Below are 17,890 nucleotides of genomic sequence, written 5' to 3' on the forward strand. Positions count from 1 at the left end.
CCTCACACCTTCTCCTTTTTAAAGATGTAGAGGCTGCTCTGGGACTGTCAGGAAGAGGGATTTCCATCAGGTCCTCAGTCCCACAACCGACGCTTGTGTAAGCGGTCCGGGCTTGAGTAGCTGTACAAAACACAAACAAAAAAAACACGTTTAAAATGGCAGTAATTACACAACTTGTGTCTAACTACAGTATATAAAAAAACAAAAGTGTAGACTGTTTTATACATAAAATGACAGTGCTGTATAAAGGATAAATAGATTTCACCTTTGCGTCGCCTGCTCGGCTTCACATTGGCCTGGACACTTGCATGCCTTGTAATGACTGGATCAGTCTGGACATTTCTCTCTGCTCACTTTTGGCTGAAAACATAACAATAAATAATATTTATAAAGTGCACACACAAGTGACATGCAAACACATTGTTTGTATTGATGATTTATAGGAATACAACCTAGGATATACTTCAGAATATGCCACCCTATAGCAGATCAACCAAATATTTGTATCAGGTTAATTCTGGCTACAGTCGCTACTAAAAACTTCCAAATGGTTTGGCATTTTGAAAAGCTGCGTCCAAATAGGTGTAAACTTTGGTTCACTTCAGAAAACTTGTCAACATGAACATAATTATCAGAATGTATCCTACTTTGTGAACCTGTTCAACAACAATGGCAATAACAACTATACTGATTCTGAAACCACGTAAGAACAGCTCACATCTGTGAGCGCCCAATGACCACACGGTCCACCTGGAGTGGTCAGCCCGCTCCTCACTGACCACATGGTCCACCTGGAGTGGTCAGCCCTCTCCTCACTGACCACATGGTCCACCTGGAGTGGTCAGCCCTCTCCTCACTGACCACCCGGTCCACCTGGAGTGGTCAGCCCTCTCCTCACTGACCGCATTCGAGCATCAAACGGGAGCAGAGCGCGCACGGAGCCGGTCAGTTTAGCCTCAGACACACAGTACGTTCTAGCTATACGTTAGCTTTACAGGCTAGCTATACGTTAGCTTTACAGGCTAGCTTGTAGCTACTGTCAAAAGCTACAGTCATGTCAAACTTCGATTAGTTTGGTGCTCAGACTCGTGCACATTTGCGCACAGTGTTGGCGTAACTTTGCAGACTGATGCATTAGCAGGCTGCCCCGGGCAGCGAGTAGACGCGCTTATAACCGGTGGCTGCTGTTCCTCAGCCACAGTGAGCGAGTGCGGGACACGTCGCCTGGAGCTGAGGCTGCAGTGTCTATTTACACGCCATATTTTTTCAACAGATCTACACGACTCATGTGATTGGTGTTATCAGAGGCCAAAACGGCGAATTTGTTTGAGACACTACAATAACGATCTATTCTGACGTGCACATAAAAATTCTATATACTGTACATGACTCAATCTGTGAGCAAAGTAGCTACTACTGACAGAAATGACCGGGACAGAGTGAACCAAGTGCCTCTTTTTACAGCAGCTACAATCAATGCAATTACTACCAAATCCAAAATGGGTAAATCATTATTTTTCTCACTCACCTCACATTGTTGGCGGGGCAGGAGTGTCTGTGGGGACGGCCTCGCTCTTCAAACGGAGAAGACTAGCATAGCCCAGTTCAACCTCGGTGAAGTTGGCGAAGGAATCAGCACGTAAAATGGTCTTTTCAAACTCCAGCCCCACTACGCTACACTTCCTCCCCATCTTAACACAGTACAATTAACAACTAACAATTAAATTATACACGATAGACCACTAAAAACAATACTAACAAACGCCCTAAGCTAAACTGAGCAAACTAATCTAACAATAAAAGCAACTAGTGACTAAAACTACAATATTCAACAACTAACACAACTAAAACTATACACTTATTTATAATAAAAAAGCTATCCTAATAAAATCTACCTAAATGCTATGACAACTAATCGCAAACCTGACAATCGATGAAAATATTCTCTCGTTATTCCAACTCCAACTCGCTACGGGGGCGTGAGCGAGACTGAGCCCTTTTATACCCCAGAGCGGCAGGGCCCGTGACATCATCTCTCGCCTCCTGACATCATCTCTCTCCCCTCCGCTAATTGGGTGCCGAATTCAAAAAATCAAATGCAGTACCGACAGTTCGCTGCAGATGGCGCCACACAGACGGTTTGGGACACAAAGACAGGATTTCAACAAATTTGCACTAAATTGTTAAAATAGTGACATATACACGTAGACAACACTATAAGATACCCATTTATACAACTTAGCTAGAAAAAAAAGTTGATTTGGGGGTTAGTTGTTCTTTAAACATAATTTATCAGTTGTTCAAATACACGTTGTCCACCCTACATGTCAACAACTCCTTGAAGAATGTTTGAATTGAAAATTATTTTTTTCTTTTCATGCCCAAAGAGTAATAAAAAAAAACACTTGGCCTATCATAATTCATACATGAATGGGTTAGTTCTGCTCTAGATTAATGCTCTAGATTAATTTTTTTGTTTACCGGCACATTTCACAACTGGCAGGGTCACTTTTACAAGAATAACCGAAAACTAGCCTCTAAGTTCATGAAACCGATACAAATGCTTTATAATTAGAGGCACACATTTTGCTTGTATATATTTCACTGAGCAACTTTTATTTGTACCGGAGTAACATTTGACTAGTAGTATATGTACTTTTTAAAGATGCATTATGTCACTTTTAACTGCTGTTTAACTTTTAAACAACAGTTATATTGGTGTGTATATATATGATCTTTCAGTGACCCTTGATGAGTGGTTAGCATGGTGCCTTTCCTCTACCTCTCTAACACTTCAGGATCCCTTGTTTTATAGTTTCTGGTAAGTTTTCTCTGCTGATGGAACAATCTCCATAGCTACGCACACATTCCATTCAGAAAACCTACCCGAAACCCTAAAACACAATTGATTCTGGAGCATCATGGAACGTAACGGCACCAAGCTAACCACTCACACAGCCACTATAGGCCATTGAAAGGTCAAATACACGCAACTGTCAACTTTTTTCCGCATAAAAAGTTACATAATGCACCTTTAAGTAATGAAGTGCTTTGGCCGCCGCTGCTCGAGGGCCGGATTTGGCTGCTGGGCGTGGCGCTGATTATGTAAACCGCATTGTATTCCCTCATATACAAAAAGAACACACCAGAAAATGTTTTAAAAAGAAGTGAATAGTCAAACTCCGATTCCAATCATAAATGCCGATGCCCAAACATCTCCGAGTGCTGAACTTGAGCGTGTGTGTGTGTGTGTGTGTGTGTGTGTGTGTGTGTGTGTGTGTGTGTGTGTGTGTGTGTGTATGTGTGTGTGTGTGAGAGCTGAGTGGGAGTCCGAGCCGAGAGGACAGGCAGCAGACAGGCTGAGGAATGCCATGTTTCCTGTTTGTGCGACAAATTCCACACTGTCCTGTGCACTGTGGAGACACGCTGAAGCTCTGAGGCCGTCACGAGTCAACAAGCCATCAGCGCTGGAGCTGGGGCAGAGGACGTCCCGAATCAAGTGTGCTGAAAACAAACTTGTCATTTTGTCTTCGTTGTAGGCATTTTCTATGATGATTTAAATGAATGGTTAGGTGATGGGCTCTGAATTAGGTAAAAAAGTTACTTAGAAAACCAAAATCAGTTTGCCAAACTATGAGAACATTACTCTCCATCAGGTGGAGGCAAGTTTTCTTGGCGGAGGGGCCGATTTTCTTTATTGTAAATAGACCGAGGGCCGAAGCCGCTGATTATTCGCCCAAAGTAAAGCACAACACTGGAAAAATTACCATCATGAGATAAATGACTTAAAATTGCTTGAATTAAAGTTCTTCTATGTTGAATTTGAGTCGGTTTGAACTGATACAAAATACAAATGCTATAGCGCCGATGGAACAAGAATAAAACCCACTTGGAATCAGAAAAAATATTGTTTTTCACTTGAAATGACACAAAATTATCTGAATTAAGAGAATAACTACTACTAGAGGTTTTATCTCATCCGAGACCAGACCAAATCTACTCAAACCTTAGATTTAATCTCTTAATTCAAGTAGATTTATGTCATTTATTCCTTAAAACGATTATTCTTTTTCCAGTGCACTTTGAAATGCCAGTGTTATGACCTCATTGGGTGCGTTGACAGTATTTCTACCTTTTTTTCTCCCATTTAACTCTAATAATGTTAAAAGTACTCTGTGATTTGTGTACTAGTGTTTCTCAAAATCATCTTGAGGGCCAGAGGTTCTGTGCCAGAGTGCCGGATTTGGCCCCCGGGCCTGACGTTGCCTACCCCTGCTCTACATCTTTAGACATTGCTTGTGGGCCCCCCCAGGGGTCAGTGCTAGGACCAAAATTATTTATTTTTTTAAATGAATGATTTGTGCAAAATTTCTCATTCATCTAAAAGCTTCTCTCCCTCCCTCTCTTTTTTTTTTTTTTTTTTGCTGTATCATCATTCTTGTGAGTTGAAAAACCTTTATGCCATAAGATGAGTACGACAACTCTGAGGGATCCATCCAGGGAGCTAGTACGGCCATAGATTTATATGAGCAAAGAGATCATGAGCTTCCATTATCTCCAATGTCAACCCATTCAACTGCCCTGCCACTAGGGCTGTGAATCTTCAATTTCTCATAAGAACTAATGGAAATTCATGGGAATAAACATGGAATTAACGCAACTGAAGCTAGCTTCTTTGCAGACATAAACTTTATCGTAAGAATCTGATTTGATCGTTGTAATATCAAAGTCTCAAAGAAGTCATCTTTGCCGTCTGACACCAGGGTTTGAAGAGGACAGTGTTCTAGGATGTGGCCGACTCGTTCCATGGTTCTATCATTCTTGCATATATTCACAAATGATTACAAAACAAAATACAAATACAAAATAATCTTAAAATAATATTACTCAAGTAGAAGTCAAAAGTACTGCATGATAAAACTACACTCAGAAATACAGTGACTCCAAATATAGTCCACTAGTAGCAGTCTCCCTCTGATGATACAACACAGATTTGCAGAGATGTTAAAGATCCACGGCCTTCTCTGTTGGCTGACACTGTAAACAGCCTTGCAGTATCAGCTCCGCGTGTGAAAGCAAACAAAACAATAGTGCAACAGCAGGCCAAGAGGAAAGAGGCCAAGTGCGCTCCCTCTCACTAAGCTTCACAGCATATTTACTCCCACAGATGGCATTAGGCCCTTTCCTACGACGGTATGTACCCACTCGGCTCTGAGGGCTTTTTTAAATTCACCACAGGAGAGGGATACTGTCGCTCATGTCTGCAGAGCGGAGGGACATGTGTTACCGAGACATCTCAGAGATGTCCACAACATCTTGGAGACATCTCCAGACAACGTGACAGCTGCTATAGCTGTGTTCAAAAGTTTACAAATCCTGGCAGAATTTTTGATTATTTTTACAGTACAAATGAATACAAATGATAACACAAAAAGTGTTTTTCACTCATAGGGAGCTGTAGGTATGAAGACGGAGCTCACTGACTGGCTGCCAGGTACGTTCAACGCAGAAGGGAGGAGTTAGTGGACGAACATAAACAAGGCTTAAGTCTCTGAGTCGTCTCCTCCGTTGCAGAGATGCCTCTGTGACTTCTTTGTAACATCACCATTACGTCTCTTTAAGATCTCTTTGGTATCCGACAGGTCTCGGAGACATTGCAGGGACGTCACAGAAACGCCTCACAGGTTGAGGACAAAAAATAGTTTCTGCAATGTGGCCACAATGGCTATAGTGATCGCATGGAGAGTTGAAAAGTCATTGCGCAGTCTCCACTGAAATCTAGCCTGTTCATTTTCACCGAGACTCCCTGGAGACTCGCCTCATCTCCAGGAGCGACTCGAGTCTCCAACTACTGCTTTAAGGTAATGATGTCAGACACAGCTTTATCACTATCTATCTTTATCACTATCACTATTGAATACTTCTTATTCAAATCTAATTCAAATTGTCATTTGTTTCTTTGGTTTGGACTGTCCCGACTTGTAGCCATTGGCTAATTTGAATCATTGTCCTGGCCTATTGTACATGTTTTTAAGTGACAGGGGAAACCGGAGCACCCAGAGGAAACTTATGCAGGCACAGAGAAAACATGCAAACTCCAAACAGAAATACCTGTCGTGTATCAGGGATCAGGGGTGACTTCCTTATGGCCGTGACTGACAGGCATATTAACCAATCAGAGAAAAGCCGTATATCATTGAGGCGGCATGTAGCAGAGGTGGGAGTAAGTCACTAAATGCAAGTCTCGAGTCAAGTCCAAGTCGTGAAGGTCCAAGTCCCAAGTAAGTCCAAGTCAATCGGTCATGGGGTCAAGTCAAGTCAAGTCAAGTCAAGTCTTGCTTAAGCCGGAAAGTCACCTCCAGCCACCATGTGTTTAATCTTGAAAATTACAAGTGCTTGCTCAAGATATAGCGATTTTAAAAATTTAGGCTAAAATCAAACTTTTTAAAATCTCATGGATTTGGATTTAAAGTCTAATTAATATTTAATTGCCAAAAATTCAAAATATATATATTTTAAATAAACAGTCTATGTACAAAATTACCGGGACAGCATTTTAAGGAAGGGGGCCCGGGGGGGCCGACTTAAAAAAAAACATGAGCTGCTTTTCCTTGTAGTATGAACTATAAATATAAAATAATATTTTTATTTTTGTTAGTCTCTGGCGGTTTTTCTGTCAGTGGTTCCCCTGTACTGCCCCAGCCCGTGTATACTCGGATTCGCCCCTGCTCAAAATAGATTCTGCGTAGCCTTCAGTCCCGCTGTCACTGGGCTCTGTGCGGATGCAGAAGATAGTCACTAAATGCTGTAACTTTGTGTAAACGAATTAAAACATCGAAAAGCCCCAAGATTCCTGTTGATTAATCAGCTCGTACACATCGTCGTTCTGGAGGCTCCGTCTGCGCTGTAGGTCCAGTCCATTGTTTCAAACGTTTTCCTGTCCGTAAATCTCCTCCTCTTCACTGTCTTTCGAAAACTTTTAATGCATCCAAAGAAATATTTCCTCCTACCTGTTCGCGCTTTATTGATAAGACGCTCCGTCTGGAAACCGAACACGCATGTGGCTAATCACCATAATGTAAACATAGATGCGCCGCTTTTACTAAATGAATCCTGATCTTTCGACAGTTTCACTCAAATAAATAACTATAAAGTCACAGCGAGTCATTAAGAGTCATTGGCCTCAAGTCCAAGTGAAGTCTCGAGTCACAAACAGCAAGTCCCAAGTCAAGTTAAGTCTTTTCGGAGCTTTGGTCAAGTAAGTCCCAAAAATTGCGACTCTAGTCTGACTTGACTCGAGTCTCCCACCTCTGGCATGTAGCGTATTTTGTGAAACAGGAAGTTAATAGTTTTAGCATTGGCCAGAAGAACGGAGACAAATGTGAACGATCGGCATAGTTTTTGCCACAAAAACTGAAAGATACAAGGAGTCGGTAGCAACTGTGAGAATGGGAATTCAACACAAATATTCAACAGCTTTTTCAATCAACATTTGGAACAGGACAAAAAACAATAGACGGCAACAAGACGAAAATCCTCCGAGAGAAGATGAAGCAGGCAGATTCTTGTAAAGTACATTTAAGAAAATATTTAACTAGTGGCTAACTCGGTTCCTGTTGTGACAATGCGGTCTGTGATTGGATCAATACAAAACTTTTCCAGATTTGATTGGCTGTTAGCACAATTCTAGACAGTCATGCTTTTGAACAGATAAAAAAGCAGGAGTCGACGGCTGGACAGGCAAAGAAATACCCCACCCGGACGGGGAATCGAACCCGGGACCTTCTTGCTATGGTAATGGAACAATAAATGACACAGCATTGTTAAAAAAAAAAAAACACTCATATAGACATGCGCTGATGGGGACAGGGAGTAGGAGTTCATTACTGAGCCAGACTAATGAAGTATGGCGGGCGGCGCAAGGGGGACACTGACACTGCAGAGACAGATTAATGAGGTACAAATGAGATACCTGCCCACACGCACCTGTCCACTGACGCGCACGTGCTCGACTCAATCACGTCTTTAGAACAGCTCTTTCACATGAAACGACTCCAGTGGGAAAGAGACAAAGACTCTACACGGATGTAACAGAACGAACAGAAGAAACAGCCCCTGCAGCTTTTAACACAGCCTCAGTTTGGCAGCAGTCGGAGCCTGTTTTCCTCGACTGAACCACACAGTTGTATTCACATACTTTTTCTACCGCCGTTATAGACCCACCTCTCTCAGATCTCGTTGACAGGTCTGCCTACACTTGTGTGACACCTCCAGATGCTGATCAGACGCATGAGTCGCACAGGTGTGTCTTAGGCTGTCAATAAAAGGATACTCTGACATGTGTTTCTTTATTGGGGGACCAGAAAACCTGCCTTTAACTCCAGCACGCACTGAGAAGCCTCTGAGGAATCATTTTATGTCAACCCGAGGAGTCCTAGAGCCGCTTCTACCACAGACGCTATCGTACTGTTCGTGTTAAAGTCGAGCTGCTTGCCAGGCAGATTCCCACAACTTGATAAAGGGCCACAAGCTCATGAGATAAAGTGTGACATATCACGCAAAATTGACTTTCTCCTGGTTTGAACCATGTTTTAACGTTCCTCGTCAAAGACAGACCCGGAGTAGTATAACACCACAGTCACGCAGTTTTGAGTGAATCCTCGTACAAAGCACGGTAGCTGTTTCTTCTTCTACAGAGTCAGCGCCTCGTTCTGTACTTCCTGATAACACTCACGTCATCGTTCTAACCCCAGAACTGTCCACCACATTTTTAACACCCATGATGCAACATTATAGATTTTGAGCCGTTCTGTGCTCAAAGTGTTTATCACGCTCTGCTGGAGCTGCTCACCACGCCGTATATCCAGCCTGGAAGTTCTTTTTAAAGAAAATTATTCCCATAGCTGCCAGCAGGAGGAGCCCCAGCCGAGATTTTCACCAGCTCTTTCTCCTGCATTTCATTGCTACTATTAAATTCTCATAGACGTATTATCAAATTACAAAATATAAAACCTGAGGCACCCAAAATAAGGTTTTTAAGTCGATTTTTTTTATATGCATGATATGTCCACTTTAACCTCTTAACTCCCACCTGAACGGATCCCATTTTCTCCAGTTTGGCTTTACCCTAATCAAAAAGCTTCTTGGGAAAAAATTAAACAAAAATGTGACAAAAATTAAACAAAAATGTGACAAAAATTCAACAAAAATGTGACAAAAATTCAACAAAAATGTGACAAAAATTCAACAAAAATGTGACAAAAATTCAACGAAAATGTGACAAAAATTCAACAAAAATGTGACTAAAATTCAACAAAAATGTGACAAAAATTCAACAAAAATGTGACAAAAATTCAACAAAAATATGACAAAAATTCAACAAAAATGTGACCAAAATAAAAAAAATAAAACATAAAAAAGGTGACACAACACAGCAACCACGTGAGGAAAAAGATCAGTTTTGTGGGTCTTAGCTTTCAAATGAGGTGTTACACAGACCTATATAATGGCCAAAGAGGGCAGAATGCATTTGGTTCAGGCAGGTGGTAAGAGGTTAAGTTAGACTATGTAAGACTTTGTCTAGCTGCTGGAGGACTCTGTCTGTTCTTGTTCTTTGGGTTCAGCTGTGCACATGTCGCTGCATCAAAAGTGCTCGATAATAACCGCTGATTTCTGTTCAGAACCAGAGGGCTGACTTTATAACATCAGCCGAACTTCAGCTCATTCATCCAATCCAGTGAACGACTGTAATAATGATCCTTGAGTCGTGCACTCTGACGTCCGGCCGCATTAGGGGGGACAATGCCCGTCCTTTAGCTGGAATTAAACCTACTCCTTTTCATGGTAAAACAGTCTGTGACGTCCGAGGAATGTTTCTAGAACTAGTTTGATTTAGGGGTTAAAATCTTTGAGGGGGCTTTGGTGCCTTAGCAATCTCAGGGGGATCAGGGACTTTTCTCACCCCTGAGCCAGATCATCCCAAACATGCTCAATGGGGGGACGTGTCCGATGAGTGCAGGCCACGCAAGAAGAACTGGGATGTTTTCAGCTTCCAGGAATCGTGCACAAATCCCTGCACACTATCACGCTGCAACATGAGGCGACGGTCGGCCTCAGGATCTCGTCCCGGCGACTCTGTGCATTCATAACGTCCATATCAACAACCGGATCAACTCTATGAAGGAGACGCGCTGCACTATGTGAGGCAAAACTGAACATTTAAGAGTGTCCTTTTATTGTAGACAGCCTAAGACACCGAAGCAATATGCACGCATGTAACCATCAACTGGATATGCCACAGCTGGGATGGGGGACGGACACTCTCGGCAAAGATTTAGCCTGACGTGTGAACAAGATTTTGCGAGAAATTGGTTTATCGTGTTGAAAAATGGGAGCAAAAAACAAAAGGGCTGCCTGATGATGTACATTCCAGCAGGTGGCAGTGCGCAGGTGTAACTGTCAATGCACCCTGACTTAGGACAATGAAGAAGATTGGTTCCCTATATTGTGAGGCGTAATGATACAGGAGCACAACGTCCGCGCAGTAACTCCTAAAGGTTATTGACGGAAGTGAGCGGGGAAGTCTTTAGGAGTTACTGCGCAGACGTTTTGCTCCTGTATCATTACGCCTCACAATATAGTCCCCCTTTTTATTTGCTTATAAAATCGACATGCTACATTTCTGTGTAAATATACTTCGCATAAAAACACTTCACGTAACTTTATTTAAATAGGGAACACGTGGAAGAGCTTGGTAGCTTCTATCGTGAGCTTTTTTGGAGCTATATGACATGTGGGAGAGGCTGCGTATGTGCTCCGTTTGCCTGACAGAGCGCACGGACAAAGACCAGACGGGGATATATTAACTCGACTAAAGTGAGGTAAGAGCATATCTCAGTATGTAAAAACGGTGGCCTATTCCTTTAACCGAGTGCATTTTCTCAACTTTCACAGTCGTTCTTTTTCCACCTCATTTGTGCCACCGTTTTCTTGCACTTTGATCACTTTCGTTGTCACTTCCTTGTTACGTTGTGTGGCTTTTCGTCCCTTTTTTTTCATCTCACTTTCAATTCATTTTGACGCTTCCAGTTGAGTAATCCCAAACTGGAGTTAATGTGCTCAGTTCAGGTGGGGGTCGGATAAGCAGGTATTTAATCAAATCAAACACACCTCCATTACTATCTAACACTTTGTTGGTTAGAAAATGCAACATTGGCCTAAAACAGCTGAAACAAAAAATATATAGTTTCACTTTCTGTGTTGAAACGGTTCAGCAACATCGCAATAATACCGTAAATATTATCGAGTTATCGAATATCGCCGTCTTTTCTTGTATGCTGCGCAAGTGGATTTTTTGACTCTTGAAAGACTATTCCTCCCAGAAATGGAATCCCCCACTGAGTTACAGGCCCAATGGTGAGAGACACGCTAAAGGCACCGACCACAACAACACTGCTGTCTGACATGGGCGCTTTCGTACAAACCGTGTGATGAAACGCGCGGTGCGAGGCATGTGTGTTTGGCTCCTGAAGGTGAAAAATGTGCGCGCCCGTGAAACGCAGCTACACCATCATCCTCCTCATGTATGACAGGAGGAGGAGGAGGAGGAGGAGGAGGTGGAGGCTGAACATGGCAGCGATGGCAACAGTTAGTTCGCCCCAAGTTTACGCAGACGACGCGCACCGAGGAGAAGAAGACACCGCCGTTACCTTGATGAGACTGCTGCGCCTCGGGATGGTCTTGAAGCCCGAATCGGAGCCGGCGCTGTCCCTGTCCCACACCTCGGCCAGGGACTCGCTCTGGACCCGCCTGACAGCCTCCGGAACGCCGCAGCTGCCGTTGGACACCGTCGGAGAAGAAGGAGCAGCAGCAGCGGCAGCAGCAGCAGCGGCGGCCGTTTTCCTCTCCCCGTGCTCGGCCATGGCGCGCTGGAGAGGCAGGGCAGCCAGGGAAGGGGGGGATGGATGGATGGATGTTGCTTGGTTTGTTGGTTGGTTGGTTTGTTGGTTGGGGGTGGTGGAGATCAGACGGGCGCAGAGGACGTGGGGAGACGGCGGAGGGGAGGCATGGCCGAACCGAGGCGCGCTGTCCTCCCTCCCCCGGTGATGGAGCTGTGAAGACGGCGGAGCGTGCGGTGTGGCACACGCGGGGAGGGAGGGGACACGCCTTCTGCCCTCCACCCCGCCCACATCCATCACACACGCACACGCGCAGCGGAGGACAGCTGCGTGCGTGGTCGCCCATACTGATACTCACCGCCACCCCCCGGCGCGCTGCAGTGACAGGGGAAGCCGCTACGGTGGAATAACGTTCAGGATCAGGATTTGGGCAAGACAGTGTGTTCTGACATTTGTTTGACATTTTAAGTGTTTAGATTGAAAAGTGCATTAAAGGCGCATTATGCAACTTTTTGTGTGAAATAAAAGTTGATATTTGTGCTTATCTGACCTGGTAGTGACCCAGCGGCTGTATGAGTGGTCAGCATGGCGCCTTTACTTTCCATCACAGTGGTCTCTAGGACGCTCCAGGATCAATTGTTTACTGGTGAGCAGTGAAAACCTTGCAAACAATTGATCCTGGAGCGTCCTAGAGACCACCGTGATGGAAAGTAAAGGCGCCATGCTGACCACTCATAGCTCCTGGGTCACTACAATGTCAAATACACACAATTGTCAACTATTTTATCCCCACGTAAAAAAAGTTGTATAATGCACCTTTAAGACATAATGTAACAAAGTGCTGTTACTGTTACTGGAAAGCAAAGGAGTGTGATAAAAACGCTTCCAAACACAAGTATTGAAAGTACTGTGATACTTGATAAAGTATCGATACTTGGTTTTGCAGCACAAAGTATTGCGATCCAAGTCTGATCCAATATTTTGTCTTAGCCCTAGTCAGGTCCACGCTAATGTACCCATAGGCCCCGGGGCTTAAACAGAATTGTAGGCCCCCACCCCCCTCAGCGCAAACCCTAACTTATAACCCTAAATCCCACAAAAACCCTAACCCTGCTACTTATCCCTCTGGGCCAGGTAGGGCGGGCCCACTCCAGGTACACACATAGGAGGACGTACGGTTAGTCATGCCGCAAAGTGAAGTGATTGACATGGAAATCAACAAATCACCTGTTTTGTTTCCCCTTACAGGGACTATACAAAATTTAAAAATGTTGAAAGTAAGTATTTTCCTCCCACTACATGTTCCAACAATGTCCTAATGTGTAGACTGAGCCCAGACCTGTTCACCACAACTGCCTCTAAAATCCTGCACTGTCACTCAAAAGGGTCTGAAGTGCCGTCATGCATGAGCTTAATATAGAAGGTGCAGTTACGCGTATGGACTGAGGTGGCAGTAATGAGTATAAAATTGCTAACTTGCATCTAGCCCCTTTAATTGTGAGGCCCTTGACTATGGTAGGCCCCTGGGGTCCAGCCCTTGCATGCCCATTGGATAAGGTGGCTCTGGCCATATTGCCTCCTGTTTATCAAACTTTTCAATGAATCAATCAATCAAAATTTTATTTATAAAGCGCTTTTCGTACAAAGTTGTAACACAAAGTGCTTTACAGATTATAAGCAGTTCCCGCCCACCCAACCACCCACTCTTCCAAAGAAAAACAGACAATAGCCACGCACACGCACACACGCACACGCACGCGCACGCACACACGCACGCACGCACGCACGCACACACACACACACACACACAGACACACACACACACACACGCACGCGCACGCACACACGCACGCACGCACGCACGCACACACACACACACACACACAGACACACACACACACACACGCACGCACGCACGCACGCACGCACGCACGCACACACACACACACACACACACACACACACACACACACACACAGGCTCTCCCACACAGACGCACATGATGAGATAATGGACGTAGTGCTGAGTCTGGGTACAGATGAACCAGGTAAGGAAACACCATCAGAGGAGCCGTCTGCACCGGGAGCGGCACATCAGCTGCAGCTATAGGGCACCGCAACAGGACGCCCAGCAGGGGCGCAGCAGAAACACCACACCCCCATCCAGGCACCCAGAGGACAGCGCCCACACAGCCACAGCCGACCACCGCTGTTTCCTCTCTCAGAGGAAACACTGGAAATTCTAAAAATGCAACATGCAAATAGGAACAATGCGGTTTTCGTCCTGGTCGTGGCACACTGGACCAGCTCTATACCCTTCATCGGGTGCTCGAGGGTTCGTGGGGGTTCGCCCAACCAGTCCACATGTGTTTTGTGGATCTGGAAAAAGCGTTCGACCGTGTCCCTCGTGGTGCCCTGTGGGGGGTGCTCCGGGAGTATGGGGTACGGGGCCCTCTGCTAAGGGCTGTCCGTTCCCTGTATGACCGCAGCAGGAGCTTGGTTCGCATTGCCGGCAGTAAGTCAGACCTGTTCCCGGTGCGTGTTGGTCTCCGCCAGGGCAGCCCTTTGTCACCGGTTCTGTTCATTACTTTTATGGACAGAATTTCTAGGCGCAGCCAGCGGCCGGAGGGTGTCCGGTTTGGGAGCCTCAGAGTCTCATCTCTGCTGTTTGCAAGCGATGTTGTTCTGTTGGCTTCAACGAACCAGGACCGCCAGCTGCTCTGGGGCGGTTTGCAGCCGAGTGTGTAGCGGCCGGGATGAGGATCAGCACCTCCAAATCCGAAGCCATGGTTCTCCACCGGAAAAAGGTGGTTTCCCCTCTTCAGGTCGGTGGGGAGTCCTTACCTCAAGTGGAGGAGTTCAAGTATCTCGGGGTCTTGTTCACGAGTGAGGGACGGATGGAGCGTGAGATCGACAGACGGATCGGTGCGGCGTCAGCAGTGATGCGGTCGCTGTATCGGTCTGTCGTGGTGAAGAGGGAGCTGAGTCGGGGCAAAGCTCTCGATTTACCGATCGATCTACGTTCCCACCCTCACCTATGGTCATGAGATTTGGGTAATGACCGAAAGGACAAGATCGCGAATACAAGCGGCTGAAATGAGTTTCCTTCGCAGGGTGGCTGGGCGCACCCTCCGAGATCGGGTGAGGAGCTCAGTTGAGGAGGAGCTCGGAGTAGAGTCGCTGCTCCTTCACGTTGAAAGGAGCCAGCTGAGGTGGCTCGGGCATCTGTTCCGGATGCCTCCTGGTCGCCTCCCGTGGGAGGTGTTCCAGGCATGTCCTAGTGGGACAAGGCCTCGTGGAAGACCCAGGACACGCCGGTGGGACTAGGTCCCCCCAGAACAGCTGGAGGAGGTGTGTGTGGATGGGGAAGTTTGGGCATCTCTGCTGAGACTGTTGCCTCCGCGACCCGGCCCCGGATAAAGCGGAAGAAAACGGATGGATGGATGGATGGAATATGCAAAGAATAACATTACAATAACATAAATAAAAACATATATAAAACTAACTAAAACACAATATATTAAGCTAATTATAAACATGAATAATAATAAAACAACTGAATAAATAAGTAGCCTACTTACACACCAGTATTCATAGCAAAGGCCTGCCACCAGTGTTGGGGGCAACGTATTACAAAAGTAACGAGTTACAAAAATATATTACTTTATTCAGTAACTAAGGAACATAACATATTACATACAGGAATATATTAGACATCACAATTGAAGTAACTCGAATTACAAGTGCATTTAAATGGTTTGTATTGATGTACAAACCGAGAAATGCCAAATGAAGTGGAACACTGGTGTATAAGATCTGCAGATGAGTGTAGTTTACATCGTTCAAACAAGACATGAGAGAATGGGGGAAAGCGAAGGAAAAGCACTTTTGCTCGGTGGCATTACTGTATTACTATTTTCAGTTTATATTTTGCCAAAAGTACCTCAGAAGTAACTCAAAGTAGTGTAACTCGGCTACATTTTTTAAACTGTAATATGTAATACAAACATAGTACATTTTTTAAGCTGTAACTGCTCATATAGAATTTTAAAGTAACTTACCCAACACTGCCTACAACCAGGCCTAGATCCAGAACAAATCAGGACTAAACCAGTTCTAAAGTGGATGGAACTGTGAAAACATGTACCCAAAATGAAATAGCCTACTAAAGCATAAATGAACATACAGTACCCGTCAAAAGTTTGGAAACTCTTTTTCTGTATCAGCTTTTCTTGATTTCCAACACTATTGACATTGTACGAAAAGGGTGAAATATCTCCAAATATGTTTTTAAATTCTTCCTTATTCCTGCATTTTCCCAATGAGCAGCATAAGGTCCTTGTCCCCTTCACAACAGTCTGTAAAGTCCAAACCCTTTCTGTGACGACATCGTGAAGCTCATTGTGAAAATGTTAAAAGCATAAAGCAATAATCAAAGCGTTTTGAAGAATCTATGTGATCTCGTTTTTCCTTCAAACTTAATTCCCTATGTGTTCAATATTCAACATCTTCAGAGAGAACCTACAATGTAAGAAGTCTTGAATTGAAGAAAAAACAAACCAGTACATAAAAAAGTGTTTCAAACTTTTGACCGATACTGTAAAGATGACCTTAAAGGAGCAGGTCTCCATTTTTCCATACTGAGATATGTTCTTACCTGAGCTTAGACGAGTAGATACGTACCTGTCTGGTCTTTGTGTGTGCCCTCAGTCACGCACAATGACCAAAGATGTTGTTAGCATTTGGCCTCTCCCAATGTATTCCTATGGCTCCAAACAGGGGTGAAGTTAGAAGCTACCACGCTCTTCCACGGGCACAAAGACCAGACAGGTATGTAATCAACTCGTCTAAGCTCAGGTAAGAACATATCTCAGTATGGAAAAACGGTGGCCTGTTCCTTTAAGTAGCCTATACCCCTTGAAGAAGACCACGTACCAAAGTTTAAGAAATGAACAGGCCATCATCACGATGAAGCCGCCAGTCTTCAGTCGCCTCTGGTCAGATAGAGTGGAAGGCCAGGGGTTCGATCCCGGCTCCTGCAGGTGCCCGCCGTTGTCGTGTCCTTGGGCAAAACACTTCACCCTCTTTGCTTCCGTGCGTCTGCGTACATTGATGTATGAATGAGAGAGTGAATGAATTCCCTCATTTTATTTCAGATATTAATTTTTTGTTTGTTTAAAAAATACCTGATAAATGGCCAAACTGACTTGTGATAAGCTGGTCATTAGGAGCATGTTTTGTTCTTCTTAACTTCTTACCTTCTTAACCCCCACTTGAATCGAGCACATTTTCTCCAGTTTGTCTTTATATGCAAATCGAAAAGCTTCTGGAAAAAAGAGCGACAAAACTGAGACAAAAACAAGGATAAAAGGGCAATAAAAGAGCGACGAGCCAAACGCGACGAAGACACAACACAAAAGCACAACAAAAGCGCAACCAAAAAAAACACAAAAGAGCATTGAAAAGTGAAAATGTAAGTGATCACTTTAGATGAGTTTTGTAAGTCTGGCCTCTAACCTTGTAGATTTGGGTAAAGCTGAACTCGAGAAAAGGCGCATGGTTAAGGCAGGGGCTAAGAGGTTAAGCTACACAAAATTGGACATGTGTATAGGCATGTAGCTCATACAGTAGTTACTGATTGCTCTTTATTGTTGGAAATCAGCATTCTGCACACTGGACAAACTGAGGAGTTCCTGCTGCTGCTGCTGCTCTAATGCGTCACATTGACAAAGAGCTCCATCTTGTGGCCACTGTTGCTCTCTGCACTTTGAAACTTAATGCCCAGTCTTTTTCTGAACCTCTTATCCCCCTTAACCGAGTACATTTCCTCAAGTTCAGCTTCACCCAAATCTAAAAGCTTAAAGCCTATGGGCCGGAGTAACGCCTCACTGGGTCAAAAGTGTCAAACATGCAACAAAAGAGCGACCAAAACGTTACAAAAAAAGCCATAAAAAAGTGCCAATAACGCCACAAAAGTGACAAAAGAGCACCAGA

At 44.4% G+C, this 17,890-nt stretch overlaps 1 protein-coding gene across 1 annotated transcript in view; it reads right to left on the reverse strand.

Annotated features, from left to right (window-relative positions):
- LOC306973437 (inactive phospholipase C-like protein 2) overlaps positions 1 to 12,160 on the reverse strand; it is a gene marked incomplete at its 3' end in the record, with an annotated part of 73,022 nt that extends 60,862 nt beyond the window's left edge. Inside the window, exon 1 of the mRNA XM_079570360.1 lies at positions 11,709 to 12,160. Coding sequence (XP_079426486.1) covers positions 11,709 to 11,921 — 213 coding nt within the window. The 5' untranslated portion in view covers positions 11,922 to 12,160. The remainder of the gene's footprint in view (positions 1 to 11,708) is intronic.
- Between the last annotated feature and the right edge of the window lie 5,730 nt (positions 12,161 to 17,890).

Source organism: Gobius niger (assembly GCF_951799975.1).
Source record: "Gobius niger genome assembly, chromosome: 14".
Taxonomy (NCBI): Eukaryota; Metazoa; Chordata; class Actinopteri; order Gobiiformes; family Gobiidae; genus Gobius; species Gobius niger.